Source organism: Trichosurus vulpecula, chromosome 5, assembly GCF_011100635.1.
Source record: "Trichosurus vulpecula isolate mTriVul1 chromosome 5, mTriVul1.pri, whole genome shotgun sequence".
NCBI lineage: Eukaryota > Metazoa > Chordata > Mammalia > Diprotodontia > Phalangeridae > Trichosurus > Trichosurus vulpecula.
In genome coordinates, this window is record NC_050577.1 from 201076973 (window position 1) to 201101272 (window position 24300).

General features: G+C 40.6%; 1 protein-coding gene and 1 non-coding gene across 2 annotated transcripts in view; one reads left to right on the forward strand and one right to left on the reverse strand.

Moving 5' to 3' along the window:
- Positions 1–24300, reverse strand: part of PRMT8 (protein arginine methyltransferase 8) — a 145276-nt gene that overhangs the window by 82679 nt on the left and 38297 nt on the right. The window contains exon 2 of the mRNA XM_036760686.1: positions 11269–11454. Coding sequence (XP_036616581.1) covers positions 11269–11454 — 186 coding nt within the window. The remainder of the gene's footprint in view (positions 1–11268; positions 11455–24300) is intronic.
- On the forward strand, positions 8154–8258 carry LOC118852537. The gene has a single exon (XR_005010606.1). It is a non-coding gene; the product is annotated as a U6 spliceosomal RNA (small nuclear RNA).

A 24300-nucleotide genomic window follows, 5' to 3' on the forward strand; every position in this document is an offset into this window, starting at 1 on the left:
TGCTGTTTGTTTGTGTTGTTTTTTGAGACTGGTTCTCCCTATCTCACTGAGGCTGGAAGTGCAAGGGTGCCCCCTGGCACCATCCCATTACTGGTTGTCATGGAAGTTTTGACCTACTCTGTTTCTAGTTTGCCCCTTCTGAGGCAGCCAGTTAGTTCACAATATTGGTGCTGGATTAGTGTGGACAATGAATTATGTTTAGCTCTATTGCAGCTCAGAACTCTCAGACTCAAGTGACCCACCAGACTTAACCTTCTCAGCAGCAAGGCACTACAGGCATGCTCCATCACACCCAGATCTACAACTGTAGATTGGTGAGCACCTATCAATCTGCATTGGTAAAGAGAGTTCCTTTATCAAGGGTTTGCCATAACAACAAAATCACAGGTCAGGATCAAGGAAGAGTTTAGGGTAAGAGGGAAAGATAATTTCCTCTTGGTAGGGACAGGAAAGACTTTGGAGCTGGACCTCAAAGGATAGGGAGGGATTAATGTTTATTGAATGAATGAATGAATGACATCCTTCCCCTTCTTTTCCAGGCTAAAAAATATTGGATTCTATCCTAAAGTCTATCCTAAAATGTCAGTGAGAGGGTCCTAGATACTTGTATGTTTTGCTCCTAGGCTGGCCCACTATTTTTTGGTCACAGCCCTGCCTGGAGGTTTCTTATATTAATTACTCAACCGTTTGCTGAAGCCCACAGCTATGTGTCCTTTCAGCCCTGATAGGCAAGTTGAGACACTGTTCAGCACAGCCTTGAGGACTGTGGCTTCTGGGAACTGGTGATGTCTTTCCTGTTGATACTAGGGGCAGGATAAGGGATAGGATGGAAGCAAAATTCTCCAACCAGGTGGGACCAGCTCCAATCAAGCAAATGGGGCAAAGCCCCAAGATGACAGGTCAGCAAGCAAAATTTCACAAGTCATAGGTTCAGAGCCAAAAGCAGTAGATTAGATTCGAGGCGGTCTGAGTCTGAATTCATTCAAGTTGACCCCCAAAACAAACCATTAAACTGTCACACTTGGATGACACAGTGACAGAACTAGAACATGAATTCAGCTGTGCTGAAGCTGATTGTTAAATATAAGTGTTAGCATTCACACCATAGAAATCAGCACAAATCACGGATTGAGTTATTGTTTGTTAATTGTCTAGATTTAAGAAAGTGATGGATAAAATGTTTATATGCAAAACAAACTTAAAAATGTTTCAAGGGTGTCTTTTTTCTGGAAAGCCAGTTGTTACTTACCAGCACACCCTTGACTACTAGAAACTTTAGATGGTCATCTAGTCTAACCTGCTAATTTATAACATTATACTAATATAATATATCATATTAATAATAAGCAAGCAAACTGAGGCCCAGGGGGATTAAGTGACTTCCCCAAGATCATCTAGACCTTGTGATGGAATCCTAATAGAGCTGCCCCCAGCCCCAACATTCTAACTTCCCTATGGGCCTCACTAAACAGGCATGCCCTGATTTAACCACACAATCTAGCTTTAATTTCATGACAGGCCCCCAGATGCAATCATAGGCCCCACTGAACAGCAGGCCCACTGCACCTATCTAGCCACTGCCCTCCCTCTGCCCCTGACTCAATATCCTAACCTCTTCACATATGCCTCATTGCTAGAACAGTTGTGTCCATGAACTCATATTTCCCACAGAAACAGTAGGTGTGTCCATGTACTCACCCACAACCACATCCATCTAGTCTCAGACAGGACCACAGTACTCAGCCAGTCAAAAAGCAGCACCACCAGGGTGCTCAAGCAGGATGTAGACCTCAAAACAATAGAAGGGACTTTCCCTAAGTAGGCACCTGCATGGTAAAGAACTGACCTAGAGTAAACTTATGGTGTAGAGAGGCTCATTATAATATCATTACCATACATACAAGCCTCCCCCCCCCACCACCATGGGTTTTTCTGTATGCATTGTGGGTAATCACATGCACAATTCCACTGAGGCTGGAACCTCCCCACCAAATTACCTAATCCCTTAAATCCCTTGTGTCTTTTTAATATTCATAATTTCTGTCGTATAATCAGCATCATTACACTACAAAATTGCCTGTCCTGCATTACTAAGTTGCTGGTTCCTCTGGGAACTCAGCTTGTTGGAGGCATCATTCCAGTTAATGCCCTTATTAGATTTAGAGGTAGTCTGAGTCTGAATACATTCAAGTTGACCCCCAAAACAAACCATGAAACCGCAACACTTGGATGATGCCATGATAGAACTAAAACATGAACTCAAGTCCCATGATAAAGTTTAGCACTCTTTCCACTGCATATCCTGCCTCTTCCAAGGACTCAGACTAATATTAACCAGACACACCCTCACCATTCCACCCATCCCAACACACACTAGAAACACACTTCGGAGAATGTGGAAAAAATGCAAGCTATCTCATAGACTCAATGCCCAATCACCCTTTGCAACAGGCCTACCATCTTAACAGAAAATCTAATCCTTCAAGCCTCTTAAGAGTCTGAGAATAGTTTTCCAGTCATTTGAGTAGGGAGTTGAGAGACGGTTGCATCTGAACTCTGGTTGCCACCTACTAGCTATGTGTCCCTGGTCAAATAATTTTGCCCCTCTTTCAGTTTCCTCATTTGTGAAATGGGTTTGGGGCAGGTGAAGAGAGAGATGGACAGCGGGGGAGAGACTTCTACTACTTGTCTCACGAGGCAATTGTGAGGAACAGGCTTTCTAAATCCTATGGCTCCAAATGAGTTAGGGTTTTTTTTTTTGGTTTGTTTTTTTATTGATGAACATCTGCTCATTCCTCAATGCCTTAAAAATCTCTCATTAGGGGGGGGGCGGAGCCAAGATGGCGGCTGGTAAGCACGGACTAGAGTGAGCTCCGTACCCGAGTCCCTCCAAAAACCTATAAAAATGGCTCTGAACCAGTTCTAGAACGGCAGAACCCACAGAACAGCGGAGGGAGGCAGGGCTCCAGCCCAGGACAGCCCGGATGGTCTCTGGGTGGGCTCTATTCCACACGGAGCTGGGAGCTGGGAGCTGGGAGCTGGGAACGGAGTGGAGCAGAGCTCAGCCTGAGCGGCGTGGACGATCCGGACCGGAAGCCGGGCGGAGGGGGCCCTAGCGCCCTGAATACGGGAGCAGTTACCAGACCCCTCGACCCACAAACACCAAAGACTGCGGAGAAGGTTAGTGGGAAAAGCTGCGGGAGTGGAAGGAGTTCGCGGTTCGGCTTCCAGCCCCGGGGGCAGCGGAGGTGGGGCAGCTACAGCTGTTCTTACTTCCGGCTCCAGGCCCACCTGGTGGGGGGAAATAAGTGGCGGATCACAGCAGGGGTGCACAGCCTGCCGAAGATCTGAGCCCAGTCTGGACTGGGGGTCCTTGGGGAAGGAGGAGTGCGGCTCTGACAGAGCTGGCACCTCCCCCCCAAACGTAGAACATAGAACTCTGTAATCTACAAGCAGTCATACCCCACTGAAAAACTCAAGGGTCAAGTTAGTTGGTTGGGAATATGGCCAGGACGCGAAAACGCGCCCAGATTCAGTCTCAGACTTTGGATTCTTTCTTTGGTGACAAAGAAGACCAAAACATACAGCCTAAAGAAGACAGCAAAGTCATAGAGCCTACAACCAAAGCCTCCAAGAAAAACATGAACTGGCCCCAGACCATAGAAGAACTCAAAAAGGATTTGGAAAAGCAAGTTAGAGAAGTAGAGGAAAAATTGGGAAGAGAAATAAGAAGGATGCGAGAAAACCATGAAAAACAAGTCAATGACTTGCTAAAGGAGACCCAAAAAAATACTGAAAAATACACTGAAGAAAACAACACCTTAAAAAATAGACTAACTCAAATGGCAAAAGAGCTCCAAAAAGCCAATGAGGAGAAGAATTCCTTGAAAGGCAGAATTAGCCAAATGGAAAAGGAGGTCCAAAAGACCACTGAAGAAAATACTACTTTAAAAATTAGATTGGAGCAAGTGGAAGCTAGTGACTTTATGAGAAATCAGGATATTATAAAACAGAACCAGAGGAATGAAAAAATGGAAGACAATGTGAAATATCTCCTTGGAAAAACCACTGACCTGGAAAATAGATCCAGGAGAGATAATTTAAAAATTATTGGACTACCTGAAAGCCATGATCAAAAAAAGAGCCTAGATACCATCTTTCAGGAAATTATCAAGGAGAACTGCCCTGATATTCTAGAGCCACAGGGCAAAATAGAAATTGAAAGAATCCATCGATCGCCTCCGCAAATAGATCCCAGAAAGAAATCTCCTAGGAATATTGTTGCCAAATTCCAGAGCTCCCAGATCAAGGAGAAAATACTGCAAGCAGCCAGAAAGAAACAATTTGAATATTGTGGAAACCCAATCAGAATAACCCAAGACCTGGCAGCTTCTACATTAAGAGATCGAAGGGCTTGGAATGCGATATTCCGGAGGTCAATGGAGCTAGGATTAAAACCTAGAATCACCTACCCAGCAAAACTGAGTATCATGTTCCAAGGCAAAATATGGACTTTCAATAAAATGGAGGACTTTCAAGCTTTCTCAGTGAAAAGACCAGAACTGAATAGAAAATTTGACTTTCAAACACAAGAATCAAGAGAAGCATGAAAAGGTAATCAAGAAACGGAAATTGCAAGGGACTTACTAAAGTTGAACTGTTTTGTTTACATTCCTACATGGAAAGATGATGAGTATGATTCATGAGACCTCAGTATTAGGGTAGTTGAAGGGAATATGCATATATATATATATATATATATATATATATGTTTATGTATATATATAAGTGAATGTGTATGTATGTATATATCTATGTGTATGTATATGTATGACACAGGGTGAGTTGAAGATGAAGGGAAGATATCTAAAAGAAATAAAATGAAATTAAGGGATGAGAGAGTAACTTACTGAGAGAGGGAGATAGGGAGAGATAGAATGGGGTGGATTATCTCCCATAAAGGTGGCAAGAGGAAGCAGTTCTAGGAGAGGAGGGGAGTGGGCAGGTGAGGGGGGAATGAGTGAACCTTGCTCTCATCAGATTTGGCCTGAGGGGGAATACCATACATACTCAGTTGGGTATCTTACCCCACAGGAAAGAAGAGGGAGGAAGATAAATAAAAAAAATAAAAGGTGGGGGGATGATGGAGTGGAGGACAGATGGGGGTGGAGGTAATCAAAACAAACACTTTGGAAAGGGGACAGGGTCAAGCAAGAAAATTCAATAAAGCGAGATGGGTTGGGAAGGAGCAAAATGTAGTTAGTCTTTCACAACATGAATATTGTGGAAGGGTTATACATAATAATACATGTGTGGCCTAGGTTGAATTGCTCAACTCCTTAGGGAGGGTGGGTGGGAAGGGAAGAGGGAAGGGAATTTGGAACTCAAAGTTTTAAAATCAGATGTTCAAAAACAAAAAAACTTTTTGTATGCAACTAAAAAATAAGATACACAGGCAATGGGGCGTAGAAATTTATCTTGCCCTACAAGAAAGGAAGGGAAAAGGGGATGAGAGGGGAGGGGGGTGATAGAGGGGAGGGCTGACTGGGGAACAGGGCAACCAGAATATAAGCCATCTTGGAGTGGGGGGAGGGTAGGAATGGGGAGAAAATTTGTAATTCAAACTGTTGTGAAAATCAATGCTGAAAACCAAATATGTTAAATAAATAAATTGCATTAAAAAAAAAAAAAAGAAAAAAAAAATCTCTCATTACCTTCTCACATTCTCCATGTAGGTCCCTGTGCAAAGAGAACTTCCAGAGAACAGACTGCTAACTTGGCCATTGATTCCTATCAATTCCAATTTCATTGAATCATCCATGGGAGACCTGTCCAAAATAGTCCCAAGAAACTGCAGGCAAAACAATGCTACTTTTAATTGAAAACGTTTGTTTTAGGCCAGCCCAAGGACCTGGCTCTGTCTCCTAGTTTTCCAATCTATTCACCACATGAACCAGGCATTGACTGATTGCTGGGAAATGAGGCTCCAAAGAAATCATTTCAAAGAGACCACCACATTTTCAAAGAAAAGGGCTCCAGACTATCTCCTAATTATTTATCATGAGTCTACTGCTTTGGGGAGAAAGAACTGCTAAAGGCATTGCATAACATCCTCCAAGACTGGTAAATATCCCAGTTTCCAATATATTTCCATGGTTGATGAATCCCAAACTCAAATTCCTTTCAACATCTACAATATCCTCCACATCTAATTCTTTCTCTCTACTTACACAGCTACCCTGCTTCATTCAGGTCCTTATCACCTCTCACCCAGATTATGACCGTGGATTCCTAAGCGGTCTCTCTGTCTCAAGTCTCTTCTCAGTCCAATCTATCCCCAACCCAGCTTGTAAAGTTATATTCCTTAAGTGCACATTGGAGCTTATCACTTCTCTATTCCACAAACTCCTATGGTTCCCTATTTCCTCTAGGATACATATGAACTACTCTGTTTAACTTATAAAACCTTTCAGAGTCTGGCCTCAACCTGCCTTTCCAACTCTGTCACATGTTACTCTCCCTCCAAGACTCTGTGATCCAGCCAAAATGAACAACTCTCTCTTGCTAACATGAGTAACTCCATCTTCTGTCTCTGAGTCTTTGCACTGGCTGTCCCTCATGCCTGTGATGCACTCTCTCCTCACCTCTGCCTTGTAGAATCCTTCTCTTCCTTCATGACGCAGCTCAAACACTACCCTCTCACAGGTTCCCAAAGTAGGCCATACGTCCCCCTGGGGGGCTCTGGAAGAATCCAAGGGGACAGAGTAGTAGCCTTGGGTACAACTGGGGTATGTTGAATAAAAATAAGGGGGCAGTAGAAGCATAAGGTGAGAAGAGAAGAAAATTTTGAAAAACCATTCGTACATGTTTCATCTGTTGTGTAACAGAGTTGAAGTCATAGCGATGACATTATTTTCCAAACAAACACACAAAATCCAAGTTATAAGGGTTATCACATGTTATAATTGGTTATAATATAACTGATCAGTGGTCAAGTCCACAAACAGGTCTTAACAAGCAAGTGCTGGCAGGCAAGAGTGTCATGCATTGTCGGGAAGTCCAGCATGCATCGGCAAGAATACGTGCGTGTAATAGCTTGTTTACGATATGATACTATATGGTTAAATGATGCAATACTCTGTGCTCAAAATTTCGATGCAGGAAAAAATCCACAAATTAGCAATTAATTATTAAATTTAAGATGTGTCATTTTTTTAAAAAAATATTTTATATATTTTTTGAAATGATGCAAATTTAAAAAAAAAACATTTAAGGGTTAAAGAGAATAGATTTCCAGGGGGGCACTGAATAATTTTTTTAAGGGGGAAGTAGGCCAAATAAGTTTGGGAACCTGCATCTACATGAAGCTTTTCCTGATCTCCCAGTTGCTAATGTTCTCCCATGCTAACTACCTTATATTTACTTAACTCATATTTATTTGTATTTATTCTTCAGTACATATTCATATATGTATTTGTTGTCTCCCCAGATAGACTATAAGGTCCTTTACAGCAGGGTTGGTTTCATTAGCACAATGCCTGGCACATAGTAGGTGCTTAGTAAATGGTTACTGATTGAATGATTGATAGCATCATTCCTCCTCCACCTGCTCTTTTGTCCTCCCTTCAGCTCTTCAATCCCTCTCTCTCTTTCCAGGCCATCGGCAGTGTTCACTTCCTTTCCTTCACCATCTCAATCCTATTCTTATCCATCTCAACAAAGTTATTTTTCCCTAACTTTAAGCTCTTTTGTCCTTCTTCCCCTGCTAATTCCCAATCCTCAATCACCATAACCATCCAGTCTCTCCACTTCTACTTCCAAACTTCTGGATGCTGCTGGAGGGATTAATGAAAATGTGATTACTGTGTACCCTACGAACTAATGCTACCTATTCTTGACTGGGCCCTCACTGAGATACAACCGTCCTTTTCTTTATCTCTTGTTTACTCCTTTTCAAAGAGACTCTTCGAAATCTCTGCTGTCCTTAACACGTCGACTTCATTCCTACCCAATTTTCTCTCAGCAGATGACATTACCTCCTCCTTGACTGAAAAGACTGAAGGCACCTCCCATCCTCTACATCTCAAAATGTCTCTATGTCCTCAACCAAAATCTCTTCCAGTCTCAGGGGACTGACCAACCTTGTTAAAGTTAAGCTTCAGCAGCACACATACTAAAACTGGAACAATACAGAGAAGATTAGCATGGCCCCTGAGCAAAGATGTCATGAAAATTTGTAAAGGATTCCTCAAAATCTTGTAATATGTAATTGAGGACTACTTAAATTTAAAAAAAAAGTTAAGCCCTCCACTTGTACCCACTTGATCCCATCCTCTCTCATGTCCAAAGAATCCATTATTTAGTGGCCAACCTGCTAGAAAACAGCAGACTCATCCTGTCACTAGGACTGTACAAGAAAACCTAAATGGATGAAAAATGTCCATTATCCAGACTATTTATTCCATGCAGTTGGTAAGTCAATCTGTTGAGTTAGTACTTCAGTACATATATTTTAGGCAGGCACTATAGATGGACAATGAGTTAAGCTCTGAACTGAATAGGAAGAAGAGAGTGGGTTGGATTATATTTGGGAAATTACACAGTATTTTTAATGATTCCAAACTGCTCCCTGGCACAAAAGCCCATCTTTTTAACACAATCTCCTTGAGTTGCTCTATGGCTGTGAATTGTGAAACATTATAATCTCTGAAGACTAATGGTAGTGAGTGACCCAATGGATGCACACTGGGGGCAGTGAGGTTTCAGCATATTTTAACGATTAATCTACATTAAAGAATGGACCTATAGTATATAATTGAGGAAATGGATGATTGAAAACTGGGGTGAGATGATCATGTGGCAAGATGGAAAGAAGCAATAATAGTCCTCGTTTATGCAATCCCTATGTAGTGTACCTTATATAGAAACATCATATGTGATGCTATAGTATTTCGAAAACCTTAAAACATAAATAAATATGAATTATTGTTGTTATTATATTTAGTACCTACTTTGTGTTTTTGCTATATACATGTATAACTCAGGTTTCCAACTAAGTTTCAGGCATTTTGTTTTTTGTTGCTTAGACTTAACTCAGGACCATTGGAGGGAATGCTGACACTACGTGCCTTGTGAAGGATGGAGTTAGTGGGATAGCAAAACATTCTTTTTATTCTTTCTTTGAGAGAACACACACGGTCCCAGCCTCTCTTTGGGACCAGTTCCAGACACATGAAGAGATGGAGACAGACTTTGGAAGCTGGCTCTGCTTAAGAGTCATGTCTCTCATTTCCAACTTGCTTCCCCAGAGACTTTGAAAGATTTCTCCTTTGGTAAGATTGAGGCCTCTCTCTTGGTTGAGCTGAGAACTCCTTTAACTCTCATGTAAAGAGTTCATTCACTCTGTGCATTTTCTGATATATTCTAGCCTATATAACCTCTCCAATTTCTGTGTGTTGCTTTGCTTGGATCAATATTTTTCCTTGCTATTTGGTAAAATTGCTGTCTAGGGTGTATACCTAAGAACTATACTTACGTACTGGTTTGATTTGCCAAGTCTACAAATTTTTACTCAGAGGGGTTTCCACTAAATGGAAAAAAAACACAGAAGAAAGCCTTCGGAAGGTGGGTCTTTGTTCTGAAGAAAGTCTTAAGAATGTTGGGTCAATCTTCTTTGAAAGATTTGGTGCACCAGGGAAAAATTGCTAAGTTTGGCATCTGATGACCTGGGCTTGAATCCTTGCTTTGCCCTTTACTTCCCATGTATCCTGGGGCAAATTGCTTGACCTCTCTAGGCCTTCATCTTTCAATGACAGGGTCAAGCCAGCTGACCTGTAAGGCACCTTCTAGCTCTAAGTCTGTAATTTTCTGTTCCTACAAAGTAACACAGACAAGTAGCACACAGGCTGAGAAAGCATGGAGAGGTTGTAATCTACACCAATGGAGGGAACGATCATATTAAAGACATAACAAATCCATTGAAATATTATGCCTTACTAAGACCTAAGGATGAGTTTGGGTTCTTGAAAGCATCACCAGCAAAGTACAAGCTCTGGCAAGTCTTATAGGTTTGGAAAACCTGGATCCAGATACAGCCCTGGTAATGTCATCTAAGAACCAAGTCTAGGGAGCTTGGACCAGCTTGGATATAGGATGATAAATTTTTGAGATATGAAAGCTCATGAAGGCCATTTAGAAGCTGTGATCTCTGTGAGTGGAAAGAGCCCACATTGGTAATATATCATAGATCCTTGAATTATTGCTGTTGTTCAATCTCATTCCCTGAATACATTTTTTTAAAGAAGAGGAGAGAGAGACGGGTCAGCTAGGTGGCGCAGTAAGTAGAGCACTGGCCCTGGAGTCAGGAGGACCTGAGTTCAAATGTGGCCTCAGACACTTACTAGCTATGTGACCTTGGGCAAGTCACTTAACCCCAATTGCCCTGCCTTCCCCCCTCCAAAAAAAAGGAAAAAAGAAGAAGAGGAGAGAGATTAGTCTTTTTCTGATGGAAAAGTACAATCCTGAGAGATAAAGGGTATATACAAAGTCTTTGGCGAGTTGTTTTTAACTTTTATCTGCAAAGTACTATGAGCTCCTATTACAAATAGTTCTGGATTATCTGTGCATTCAGGGATAAGAGACAGTTGGTAGAATACAAAGTAATGCAAAAATCTTTTCTCTTGGCTTTTACATCCATGGAATACCATAAGCATACACATGCACAAACACAGTCATATACTAATCATTTCTATGCCTCTCCATTATTCCTTCCCACCCTGGCCTTTTGTACATTGCCTGAAACTTAAGTGGTTTCCAGATCAATAATCCAAGCATAGAAGATTGAGTGTCGGTTCTATTATGTTGAATCAGAAAACAATTTGCCTAAAATCATGGAATCTTGGGGGGCCTGGGAAATCATGTAAGCCACTCCATTCTTGAATCAGAATCCCTGCTACAAAATTCCCACCAGGTTGTTATTCCAGGGTTTGAATTTCCCACAGTAATGAAGCAGCCCATTCTAGTTTTAGAATAGTGAGGTGAAAAGGCAAAACTTACTGACATGCATGAGTTTGGACTGGGAATCTGGAACCCAGGTTCTAGTGCCAGCCCCAGAGCCAACACTCACTGTGTCACTTTCCCCTCTGAGCCTCAGTCTCCCCATCTCTAAAATGATTTCTGAGTTCCCTCACTGTGCTAACATTCTATGATTTCATTCGCTCCAAGTCACTGAAACCGCTCCACATTTGTACTAGGCAAGGATGATTTTACCTCATGAATCCCAAAGTGAGCATAGGAATCAAAGTAGTAATCCCTTGAGGTCATCTCTTCCGGGTTCAGCAGTTTAGACATCTTTCCTCGTCCAGGGCAGCTGGGCTGGGTGGATACATGGTGAACACACTGTGCAGGCTTGGGTACCACAACAGGCTGAGGAGGTTGGGAGGGTGCACTGCTGACCTGGAAGCAAAGGGCCTGGTGTTAAACAGAAGCAAAAGATGAGGTTGAAGAAAAAAAGGTCCAACCCTCAAGTTGTTCCTTCCCCCTGCCCCCCAGAGCTTTTTCCTGAGCTTTCTTCTACTCCCTGTTCTGTAACCCCAGTCATCATTTTCCAAAAGCATATAAGGGCCATTCTCAATGGAAGCACTGTTTTAAAAGCCTACAACACCCCTTCCTCCTCCTCCTCCCCAAAATTTGATCATTTAAATTATAGGTGAAGAACCTGTGGCCCCAGAGTGGCCTTCTGGGTCCTCAAGTGCAGCCCTTTGACTGAATCCAAACTTCACAGAACAAATTCCGTTAATAAAAGGATTTGTTCTGTAAAATTTGGACTAGGTCAAAAGGCCACACCCAAGGACCCAGAAGATCGCATGTGGCCTTGAGGCCTCAGGTTCTCCACTCCTGATTTAAATTGTCTCTTTTACCTCACTCAGGCTCCTGTAATCCTGCATTTCCCAGGGACCCTAACTGGACTGAACAGAGAAGAACTGATGGATTCCTACCTAGATAATGGATCTCCTATAACTACTTTTCCCTTTCTACTCCTCAAAATATACCCTAACCATTCATCTCTATCCCTAAAACGTAACTCTAGCTAGCTTAGTGATGACATAAATAGTTCAGTATTTATCTAGCAATTCGTGTAATACTTCCATTCAATTAAACTTTTGTTAATTGTTCACTTTATGCAAGGGAATGTGCTGGATACTGGGAATGGAGATGAAAAATACGACCTGGTATGCCTTCAAGGAATTTGTGGTCTACTAGGAAGGATACAACATGCCCACAAATAAGTATGATACAAAGTAGAGAGTGACAGGGACAAAGGATAGATCCCAACAAAATAAACCAAGCAAATCTGTTTTGGCTTGTGAGTCCTTAGAGGTCAGAGGCCCTATCTGTGTGATTACCTTTCTATATGTGGCATATTTGTGAATCTATCGTAACACTGTGTACAATTAGGAGCTTAAAGAAGGCTTTTAGGTAATGATGGTGATGAAAATTAAGATGCAGGTGATAGTGATGCTGATGGTAATGATCAAATGGTAATGGGGATAGGGACATGGTGATAATGAAGGGGATGATGACAGTGAATGAGTGCTGGTGAAATAGTAAGGATGGTGATCACGACAGTGGAGATGGTTATAAGGATGTGGTGATGCTGATAGTGACTGGGTAATGGTGATGTTGTACTGGTGATGGTAGTCATGAGCCTGGTGATAGCGAGGGTAGGGAGATGGCTATTGTGGTGCGGATGATAAGTTCCCTCTTCCTTATTTTACCTATGTCTACTTTGTTGAAATTTAGAGGTGAGAAAAGACCTAAACAAATAAGATTCTCTTTGCTCCTTGAAGGCCATATAAGTGACGTGAAATGTCCGTGAAGTGATTGTTCTAGGTAACGTCAGGGCATTTTTTTTCATCATACACATTTTATTTACAGCTTTATACACTATTTGAGCCATTTTCTAACTAAAGCAAAATATAATCTAAGTATTACAGTGCTAAAATACAGCATAAGATGCAAAAACAGATATACCATATCTAGTTGGAAATGTAATTATGATGTTATATTTTTAATTCAGAATTATGTTTAGAAAATCACACAAACATACATCAATGATTCAACTGAAATGAATAAATGTATAGCAAAGCCCTGTACAAAAAATTACCAAAGAATGTACAAAATAAATGTTTATTCCACTTTTATTTCATATTCCTACATCCTTAACCAATGTTACATGAGCAAAAAATAAAACAAACAAAAACCCAAAACAAAAATGAAATCAGAATCACTAATGTTATCAAGTAGAAAAAACAAATAAATTAAATCTAGCAGCGCATAGAGCTCCTGGATACTAGGCCCATTGACTGCCACTATGCTGCTTTGTACACTTTTTCACAGTGTAGGGTTCAGAAAATGAAGGTCCAAAGAGGTACAAGTATAGAAGGTAAAAGGCAGAATCTAAGAAAAAAGAGTCTGGGTCTCTACTTTAAAAAGATTCCCACAGCCCCACATTTCTAAATTTGTCCTCTTTCTTTGCAAAGTGATCATCTGAATAGTATAGCATTGAAAGCACTGGTCATGGAGTCTGATGACATAGATTCAAATCCTGACCCTGATAATTCTTAGCTTTGTGACTCTGGAAAGTCACTTAACTTCTCTGTTGTTCCATTCCTCATTTGCAAAATTGGAGATGATATTATTTGCATTGGAAGGCAATGTGGGATAACAGAAATAAAGATGGACTTAAAGTGCAGAAATGTGACCACGAGTAAATCATGTAACCTCTCAGGGCCCCAGGCAACCTGCTAAAACTGTAAGTAACAAAAGAGTTGTCTATCTGCTTTGATGGAGGGAGTTTCCATATCAAGATAATCATCAGGAAGAAAAAAAATAGTTTTAATACATGATCCATACAATTTTTGTTCTGTTGTAGAAACTGTCTTCCTTCAAGATGCTTTATGAGAAGCTAGCTTCATAGTCACTGAGATATTGCACACCACAAAATTCAGGTATATTGGTCTGTGTATCCTAAATGGATAATATGTTTGGAAGAGTCCAGTTTTTAATTAATTTCAATCATAGACTTTAGCTCAAGCACAGGCTAGGTTCTCTAAAAAGAACTGAAGCTTCAGTCTTGGCAATGAAGAAGAGAAGTCTGGGTATCTGCAGGCTGAGTACCCTCTGATACGCAGTAGGTAGAATGATACCATTGGGCTGGTAGCTCAAGTAAAATACTTCCTGGTGCTCCACTCAGGTAATACACTTCCTCTCTGGATAACTAAAACAGTGATACTCATTTAAAGAAGGCTTATGAAAACATCCCAGAAGGGACCATAAATTGTCAAATGGGGGCTAGCCTGGGATTATTTATTTGTTTATTTTTGTTTGTGAAGATCTAAATTCCCTGCCCCAGTGTTGTAGACATCAAATGTAGGGCTGTAATTTCTATGAATTTAAAAACTTTTCCTTATAAGTTTCTGAGCTGATGGGTATTTTCTTTCCAAATGAATTTTATTTTGGGGGGTTTTTTCTTGAATTTCTTTCCATCAATTAATTAACAAGTATTTATTAAGCACTTCCTATATGCCAAGAATTATACCAAGTGCTAGTAATACAAATACAAAAATGAAACAATCCTTACTAATAAGGATCTTACATACTCATGGAAGAAACAAGTATATATATATACATATACATGTATATACATGTATATACATATATAAATATATACCTCATAAATACAAATATGCCTAAAGTAGTTAAATATAAAATAATGTGGGAGGGAGAGAAGTTGGGGGGTGGGGAAGGAATGTGTTAGCCAAGGCATCATGCAAAAGATAGGCTTGAGCGAGGTCTTAAAAGAAAACAGGGCCTCTCTGAGGCAGATCTCAGGTATATGGAATGACCCATGTAAAGAGAGAGAAAAAGGAGATGGAGTACCATATGTGAGGAACAAAGAAAAGACCAGTTCGGTTGGATTTCAGAATGTGGGAAGTAGAGTAATGGGAAGATAGGCTTGGGACAAGTTGTATGGAGCTTTAAAAGCTAAAAATAGTTCATATTTTATCCTAAAGGCAATAGAAAGCCACTAGAGTGTGATTTTGGAATATTTTCTTGTTTCTTCACCGGAATTGTTTCTTTATGATCTAGATTATGATATTTTTTAAAATTTCATTTTCCTACATGGGATTTTTCTCTCTTGTAATTGACCCACTGTATTCCCCCAGGATCCCAAAGGCATTGTGCTTGCGAATATTATTGATTATGAATGCCTTATGCCTATTGCCTACAGTAAAGCTGCACTGTGGGTCATCAGCACTACTTGGAGTTATGTACTATTGACAACATCTTTGCTTATTTGCATGTGACAATGAATTCATTCTTATTACTTGTCTTTTTGTATGCTATTTTTGGTACATGCTGTTAAGCTATTGTCATTCAAACTCAAATATCCATTTGACCACTTGCTTCTTTGCTTTTGCATTATTGATTTGCTGAATAACATTTTAAGTGAAATTTGAACAAAATGGAGACCAAAATTTTGGGAAAGTGATGTGAAGCAAAGGATATAGAACCCCAGAGGTCTTTTATTCCTAAGAATAAATCCTGAGTATAAAAATAAGGATATTATAGAAACACCAAAAAGAGATATGAATGACTTATACAGATGTGCGAAAGTCAATAACCAGTTCTAACTGGTTGGGAATTGGGAAACCTCCCAATCTGTTTTTGTGTGAATTACCAGAAAGGTGATCACTCAAGAATTGCTGATACAATGACAGCAGAAGATAGTACCTAAAAACTGATCACTTAGTCCCATTCTGAAAGAGAAGTGGTGATTTTAAAAGTTGTGACTTTTTTAATGGGCAGAAAAGGTCTGCCTTTGAACAAGCTGAAAAGCATAATTAAATTGGCAAAAGAAGCCTCTCACAGATAGCACTGAGTTTAGGTCATCTATTTCAGAGGGAAATCAAGCCTTGATTTTCTTTCAAGAAAAGACCCATGCTCTCCAGGGAAGAAATGCCAGTAAAAGTTATGCTACCAAATTACTTCATGACTGGCAAGCTCCTGAGTCAGGAAAAATGGGTTGCCTTCTGGAAAGCATTAAAGGGCTTCCTTTTACATTTGTGCAGAGTGTAAAGACCACAAATCCTGGCATCAGATGGCAGCAATGCCTGTAAAGATTAGAAGGACACTGAGCACAGGAGGCCAAGCATAGGATCAGACATCTATAGCTGGAAGGAAATTTACATGTAATCCAGTCTGAAACCCTTCATTTTACCAATGAAGAAACTGAAACTCAAGTGAAAGACTAAGTGACTTGTCCAAGGTTACATAGATGGTAAATGGTGAGGCCAGAATTTTAACTCAAGTTCAAGAATTACAAGTTCAGCACTCTTTCCCCTGTACTATGTAGGATTCCAGATGTTTTTTTAATCTGACTCTTCATAACCCCATTTGGGGTTTTCTTGGCAAAGATACTGGAGTGGTTTGCCATTTCCCTCTCCAACTCACTTTACAGATGAGGAAACTAAGGCAAACAGGGGTAAGTGGCTTGCCTAAGGTCACACAGCTAGTGTTTGAGGTCTGATTTGAACTCAGATCCACTGGACTCCAGGGCCAGCACTCTATCCACTGAGCCACCTAGCTGCCCCCTCTAGATAAATATCAATTGGCAAAAAGGTGAAAGGCCTTCTTAATTTATGGTACTTGTGGGGTTTAATTATAGAGCTGAGTAAAGATAGATGCATTACAACTTGATTAAGCAGACAGGACCAGATTTGGTCAAAACAGCAAAGGTCAGCACAAATGGCTGCTATTGATAAACAACCAAATTATGAGTAATTGTTGACTAGGATAAAACTCTATGAGAAAAGGATGCAGCATGTAAAGAGTGGTCAAATTCAGGAAAAATCCAATTTCAACTAACCTCAGGCTCTCCCCCTAGGAGCTATATCTTGGGCTCTTCACTATTTCTCACCCCCTATAGCCAATCTGTTGCCACAGCCTGTCAATTTTACCTTTGCAACACCTCTCCTATATGCCCCCTTCTCTCATCTGACACTGATAGCACTCTGGGTGCAGGCCCTCCTCACCTCCCATCTGCATTATTGCAATAGCCTGTGGGTGGGTCTGCCTGCCTCAAGTGTCTTCACTCTCCAATCCATCCACCATTCAGCCACTAAAGTGATTTTCCTAAAACACAAGTCTGATCTCTCTCTCTCTCTCTCTCTCTCTCTCTCTCTCTCTCTCTCTCTCTCTCTCTCTCCTCTCTCTCCCTTTTTTCTCTCCCTCTCTCAAACTCCAGTGGCTCCCCATTGCCTCCATGATCGAATACAAAATGCTCTATCTGGCATTTAAATCCCTTTAGAACCTAGCCTCCTTCTACCTTTCCAGTATTCTTATACCTTACTCCCTGACGTGTATTCTTTGCAGGGATACTGGCCTCCGGGCTATTCCACAAATGGCATTTTCTCTGGCTGTCCCCCATTCCTGGAATTCTTTCCTTTCTCTACTCAGACTACTAATCTCTCTGGCTTCCTTTAGGACTCAACTAAAATCCCACCTTCTCTAGGAAGCCTTCCCCAACCCCTCTTAAGTCCTGCACCTTCCTTCTGTTAGTTTCCTATTTATCCTATATCTAGCTTGCTTTGTATATATTTATTTTCATGTTAGATTGTAAACTCTTTGAGGGCAAGAACTGTCTTTTGCCTCTTTTTGTATCCCTAGCACTTAGCATAGTGCCTAATACATAGCAGGTACTTAAAATACTTATTAACACCAATCGCCTCCTCAAAAAGATCCCAAAAAGAAAACTCCTAGGAATATTGTTGCCAAATTCCAGAGCTCCCAGATCAAGGAGAAAATACGGCAAGCAGCCAGAAAGAAACAATTTGAGTATTCTGGAAACAAAATCAGAATAACACAAGATCTAGCACTTCTACATTAAGGGATCAAAGGGCTTGGAATACAATATTCCGGAGGTCAATGGAGCTAGGATTAAAACCAAGAATCACCTACCCAGCAAAACTGAGTATCATGCTCCAAGGAAAAATTTGGATTTTCAATAAAATAGAGGACTTTCAAGCTTTCTCAGTGAAAAGACCAGAGCTGAATAGAAAATTTGACTTTCAAACACAAGAATCAAGAGAAGCATGAGAAGGTAAACAAGAAAGAGAAATCACAAGGGACTTACTAAAGTTGAACGGTCTTGTTTACATTCCTACATGGAAAGATGATGTGTATGATTAATGAGACCTCAGTATTAGGGTAGTTGAAGAGAATATACATATACATGTATGTATGTGTATATATATGTATATATGTGTGTATATATGTGTACGTGTGTGTGTATATATGTGTGTATGTGTATATATATATGTGTGTGTGTGTGTATACATATATATATATATATATATATATATATATATATATATATATATATATATATATATACAGACAGAGGGCACAGGGGAAGTTGAATATGAAGGGATGATATCTAAAAAAATCAAATTTAGGGATGAGAGAGGAATATTTTGAGAGAGGGAGAAAGAGAGAGATGGAATGGGGTAAATTATCTCACATAAAAGTGGCAAGAAAAAGCAGTTCTGTAGGAAGGAAAGAGGGGGCAGGTGAGGGGGAATGCATGAATCTTGCTCTCATCAAATTTGACCTGAGGAGGGAATACCATACACACTCAATTTGGTATCTTACCCCACATGAAAGAAGGAGAAAGAAGATAAAAAAGGGGGGATGATAGAAGGGAGGGCAGATAGAGGGAGGAGGGAATCAAAAACAAACACTTTCAAAAAGGGACAGGGTCAAGGGAGAAAATTGAATAAAGAGGGTTAGGTTAGGAAGGAGCAAAATATAGTTAGTATTTCACAACATGAGTATTGTGGGAGGGTTTTACATAATGATACTCATGTGGCCTATGTTGAATTTCTTGCCTTCTTAGGAAGGGTGGATGGGGAGGGAAGAGGGGAGAGAATTTGGAACTCAAATTTTAAAAACAGACGCTAAAAAAAAAAGTTTTTGTATGCAACTAGGAAATAAGATACACAGGCAATGGGGCATAGAAATTTATCTTGCCCTACAAGAAAGTAAGGGAAAAGGGGATGGGAGGGGAGTGGGGTGACAGAACGGAGAGCTGACTGGGGAACAGGGTAACCAGAATATATGCCATCTTGGAGTGGGCAGGAGGATAGAAATGGGGAGAAAATTCGTAATTCAAACTCTTGTGAAAATCAATGCTGAAAACTTAATATATTAAATAAATTTTAAAAAAAGAAATAATAAACAACTTTAAAAAAATGCTTATTAACTAGAATACCTTCCCACATACAGTACACAGAATCAAGAAGAGGGACTGCCACTTCCCACTGCAAGGAAAGGTGACCAAGACATGAAGTCAGGAGCCTACAGAAAACCTGTTGAAAAAATGGAATCCTGGTAAAAGTATTCCCCTTGGGGAAAGAAAGAATTCAAAGGTCAGAACTCACAGCATCCTGATTCAAGAACACCATTTGGGATGGGAAACTGGGCATAGACCATACCCTATTAGTTTATTTTAACTACCAGCATAAAATGAGAAGCTCATAGATCACTCAACAATTAATAAAAAGAAATTTACATCACTATAGCACAGAAAGAATATTCAATAAGAATAGTGGCAATCTTAGCTTCTTCACTTTCCATATGGAAAAATAGAAAAAAAAATCTGGTCAACCAGGGCAGGGTATGGTGACTCTTGGATTCTTACGACCTGTTCCAAGTTTAAGTCCTTGCCCTCAAGTAGGTAGTCCTTTTTAAGCCCTTGGGTGACCAGAAAGCCACATCAATATTGTCAGAGAGCACCAGGAAGCTATGTCCAGGGAGCCACAGTTTGACTGTAGTCCCAGGAACAGTTTTGTACCTTTCAGAGGAAAAAAATGCATAATTCATGTATGGGCAGCTAAATGGTAGAGTGGGTAGAGTGCCAGGCCTGGAGTCAGGAAGACTTATCTGCATGAATTCAAATCTGGCTTCAGACACTTACTAGCTATGTGACTCGGGGCAAGCCACTTAACCCTGTTTGCCTCAGTTCCCTCATCTGTACAATGAGCTGGAGAAGGAAATGGCAAACCACTCCAGAATCTCTGCCAAGAAGACCCTAAATGAGGTCACAAAGAATCAAACACAATTGAAAAAACTGAACAACAACAAGTGCAAAGAGAAGGGAGGATACTGCTAGAGATTCCATCATGCCACCAGCCCAGTACAGTCGAAGAAATAGCATTTCCTTACACTACAGATACAGTCTAGATGACCATCCATATGTTGGATACTCTTGAGAAGTGAATGCTGATTTTTTCTGACAAGAATCGTTAGACTGGCTTTTAAAAATGAATGAGCCCAGGGATGGTAGTTACCCACTTAAATCAGGAGTTTTGGGCTGGAGGCATTAGCTCATAGCTCCGTATTTGCCAGAAGGCTCTGTCACGGACCTTCTTCTCTTTCTATACTCTCTTTCTTAGTGACCTCATCACTTTCTAGGGATTCAATAATCATCTCTACATATTTGACTCTTAGATGTGTGTGTCCAGCCTTCGTGTTCTCTCTCCATGTTCCAGTTCCACATCACCAACTGTCTATAGAGCATTTCAAACTGGATGTTCCATAGACATCTCAGGGTGGGGGGCAGGCCGTATCTACTAAAGCCCTTGCAATCTAAGCCAGGCTGGCTTTTTCCCTAAAAGGTAATGAAATCATACTTGAGCTTTAAGTGATCCGTGGGACTAAGGTTTGAACAATTGTACTTCTCTCATCACCTGTTTAAAATGAGATTATGGAGTCTTCTCAAGCTTGACACATACTCTTGATCAGGTACATACCATCATGGCAAATATGGATTGAAAGGATTTGTGCATGGTTGAATCAATGATGTATCTCTGCCAAATACCTTTTCACTGTCATTTTAAGTAAACTTATTTTTGTCAATTGTTAGGCACTTTACGGGTGCCTCATTTTGCTCCAACACTGTACCTAAATCACTGGAACTGGCCTGAGTCAAGACTAGTCCAGAACATCAGCTCAAATTCAATATGTCCAAAACAGAATTTATCATCTTTCCTCTAAATACAATCTTCTTCCGAACTTCCCTATTACTTTGCAGGACCCCAAAATCCTTCCAGTCACCCAAGTTTGTAATCTCAAGTGTCAACTCCAACACTTCACTCTCCCTCAACCCACACATAGAAGCAGCTGCCAAGTCTTATAGGTAATAATAATGATGATAGCTAACATTTATATAGCACCTACTATGTGCCAGGCACTGTGGTAAGTGTTACATAATTATCATCTCATTCGATCCTCACAACAACCATGGGATGCTATCATTATCCCTATTTTAAAGATAAGGAAACTGAGGCAAACAGAGGTTAGGTGACATCTCCAGGGTCACACAGCTAGTAAGTGTCTGAGGCCACATTTGAACTCAGGACTTCCTGACTCCAACCTCAGCACTCTATCCACTGAAACACCAATCTACCTCTATGATATCTCTCTCACTTTTCCCCTTCTCTCCACTCACACCATAACCACCTTAGTTCAGGCCCTCATCACCCCTAGATCAGATGATTTCAATAGACTTAAGTAGTCTCTGTGCCTCAAGTATCTCCCCTCTACAATTCATTCTCTTCAGAGGTCTGACCATGTCATTTCCCTGCTCAATAAATACCAATGGCTCCCTCTTACTTCTGGGATCAAATATAAATTCCTCCTTCACATTATATCAAGAATTCAAAGTACCCTGGACTGTCTGCTAGGTAACCAGTGGCTTTCTGTATTGGATTTGTGGAGTGGATACTGTCAGATCCTTAGGGCAGTAGAAGACAAGGATAAGTCAGCCTTCATCTACACTGATGGATTTTACCAGTTTGAGTGTATGCCCTACCTAACGAATCTTGGTTCCTGACACTTTTCAGTAATTTATGTAGACATGAACTACATGGCAGTGTTAGTGTATGTAAATAAGTTAATTATCTTTGGAAAGGCTGATCAAAATTTTGCATCAGCTAGAAAATGCTGCTTTAAAGTCATCGATTGACAAGTGCTAGTTTCACAGAAGTTGCAACAGGCATTTACATCATATAATATCTCATCAAGAAGTGAGTACAAAGCCAGAAAAAATAGAAGTATTCCCCAACTCTTCACATCTAAAGAACCTGAAAATCTAAACACTTCTAGTATTTGGGGGTTATGATCACAAATTTGTAAAGAACCAGACTAGCCTTACCAGGCCGTTGAATGATCTCACTAGGTGCAAGATTGAGAAGAATTAGTGCAAAAGGAAAAGAAAAATCAGTTTACCCTGACCCCTCTGAAACCATTTGACTACCAAATGGAAACAAGCTTTTGAAGATAAAGTCAACTGCCTTTCACACACAGTAATGCTGGGCTATACAGATCTGACCAAATCTTTTGTCTTCCATTTCCATGCTAGCCTAAATGGTTTAGAATCAGTGTTATATCAAGAAAGCAATGGTAAAATAAGTTTTAAAAAAGAAAGAAATAAAGGGGCAGCTAGGTGGTGCAGTGAGTAGAGCACCAGCCCTGGAGTCAGGAGGATCTGAGTTCGAATCCAGCCTCAGACACTTGACATACTTACTAGCTGTGTGACTTTGGGCAAGTCACTTAACCCCAATTGCTCTGCCTTCCCCCCTCCAAAAAATTATTTTTTAGAAAGCAATGGTAATCAGAAAGCAACTGCATTTGCCAGCAGAAGACTTACTGACCATAAGACTCAGTATCCTTTACAAAACCTAGAGTTTTTGGCTTCAGAGTAGGCTCTTACTGAGATAGGGCTGTCATTCCATATGTATGGAAATAAGTTTCATGTGTTTACAGAAAAACAATCCACTGACCTATATTTTGACCAGTGCCAAACTGAATGATGCTTAGCAGAAATAGGTAACAATAATATTCAGCCATGATTTCTGGATAAACTATTGGCCAGGGAGGACCAATGTGGAGATAGTGATGACTCTCTGTGTCATCCAGGCATTTGCACTGAAGTCAAATATAAGCATAGCTGAAAGTGTGATCCTTTCACCAGACAGTTTGCCAGCAGCAAACATAAACACTATTTCACCGAACACACCTTCTCACTTCCAATTGTCCTTGTATGATTGTTATCAAGAGCAAATGACCCCTGAAATACTTTGAAAAATGATACAAGTAAAGAAGCACCTGGTAGACTCAAGTTTCATTTCCCAAAAAAGCACCATGCTATTGGGACAATAGTTGGAGTTGTGGAAAGAACTTAGAGCTGTCCAATGGATTGCTATACTGGACTATAACTGATCATATACATGGTCTAGAATGGGTGGGGGTGGGGAGATTGGAACCCAGAGGCAGCTCTTTTCCTGCCTAGTTATTCAATTACAGAGACCCCTAGGATACAGAGATAGCATTTGAGACTACCAGCAGGTACGGGTCAGTCTTTTCTCTGCCTGGCTAAGTACCCATGAAAGAGAGCCCTCCCCATTTTAGGCTGATATTTAAGCTGTGAACATGGGCCTCTTAACCTCTTTGGATTTACCCTTTCCTGTTTTAGATGAAGGAGACTGGAGAAGCTATGACCTTGTGAGCTTCCAAAGGTCAGGCTAGTGAACCACTGGACTGGCAGTTGATTTGTGATCTGTGCCAGGATTTTCCAGAAGCCAGATAATGAGGAGCAAAATACCGAGCAACTTGCTTGACCTAGCCCCAGCAGGAGCAGAAGATGGACTCATCTACCCACCATCTGTCATGCTGCATTTGGAAGTTAATGAGGCAAATACTATGTAGAATTTGGGCTAAGTCTGAGCCCACTCTCCCCAGGGAATGAAGTCATATAAGGGAGAGGGCATCCTGAATGTTAGGGAGTGTTCCTGCTCTATCTGTAAATATGTCCTGTTAGAAAGAGACGGAGATCAAGAGATAGAGAGAGACAGAGACCAAGAGTAACAGAGAGAGAATGCTACCATCCAGCCTTGGCTTGCTACAAGCATGGGATTGTGAATGCATCTGTAGATCTGAGGACAATGATGGTCAGTCTAGATGAGATGCAGAAAGGTCAGCAGGTGACAAAAGAGAAAACTATCTGACCAGTGACCAAACTAGCTTAAAATGCTGTAAGACAGACAGTTGCCAAGCAACACTAAGGCTTGTGGATGTAATGTATGCATAGCTTGGATTTAAGCTCATATATTGGTATATATTGTTGCACTTGTAAACTGTTACTGCATATTTTCTGCTTTCTACTTTTTTGTTTTGGTG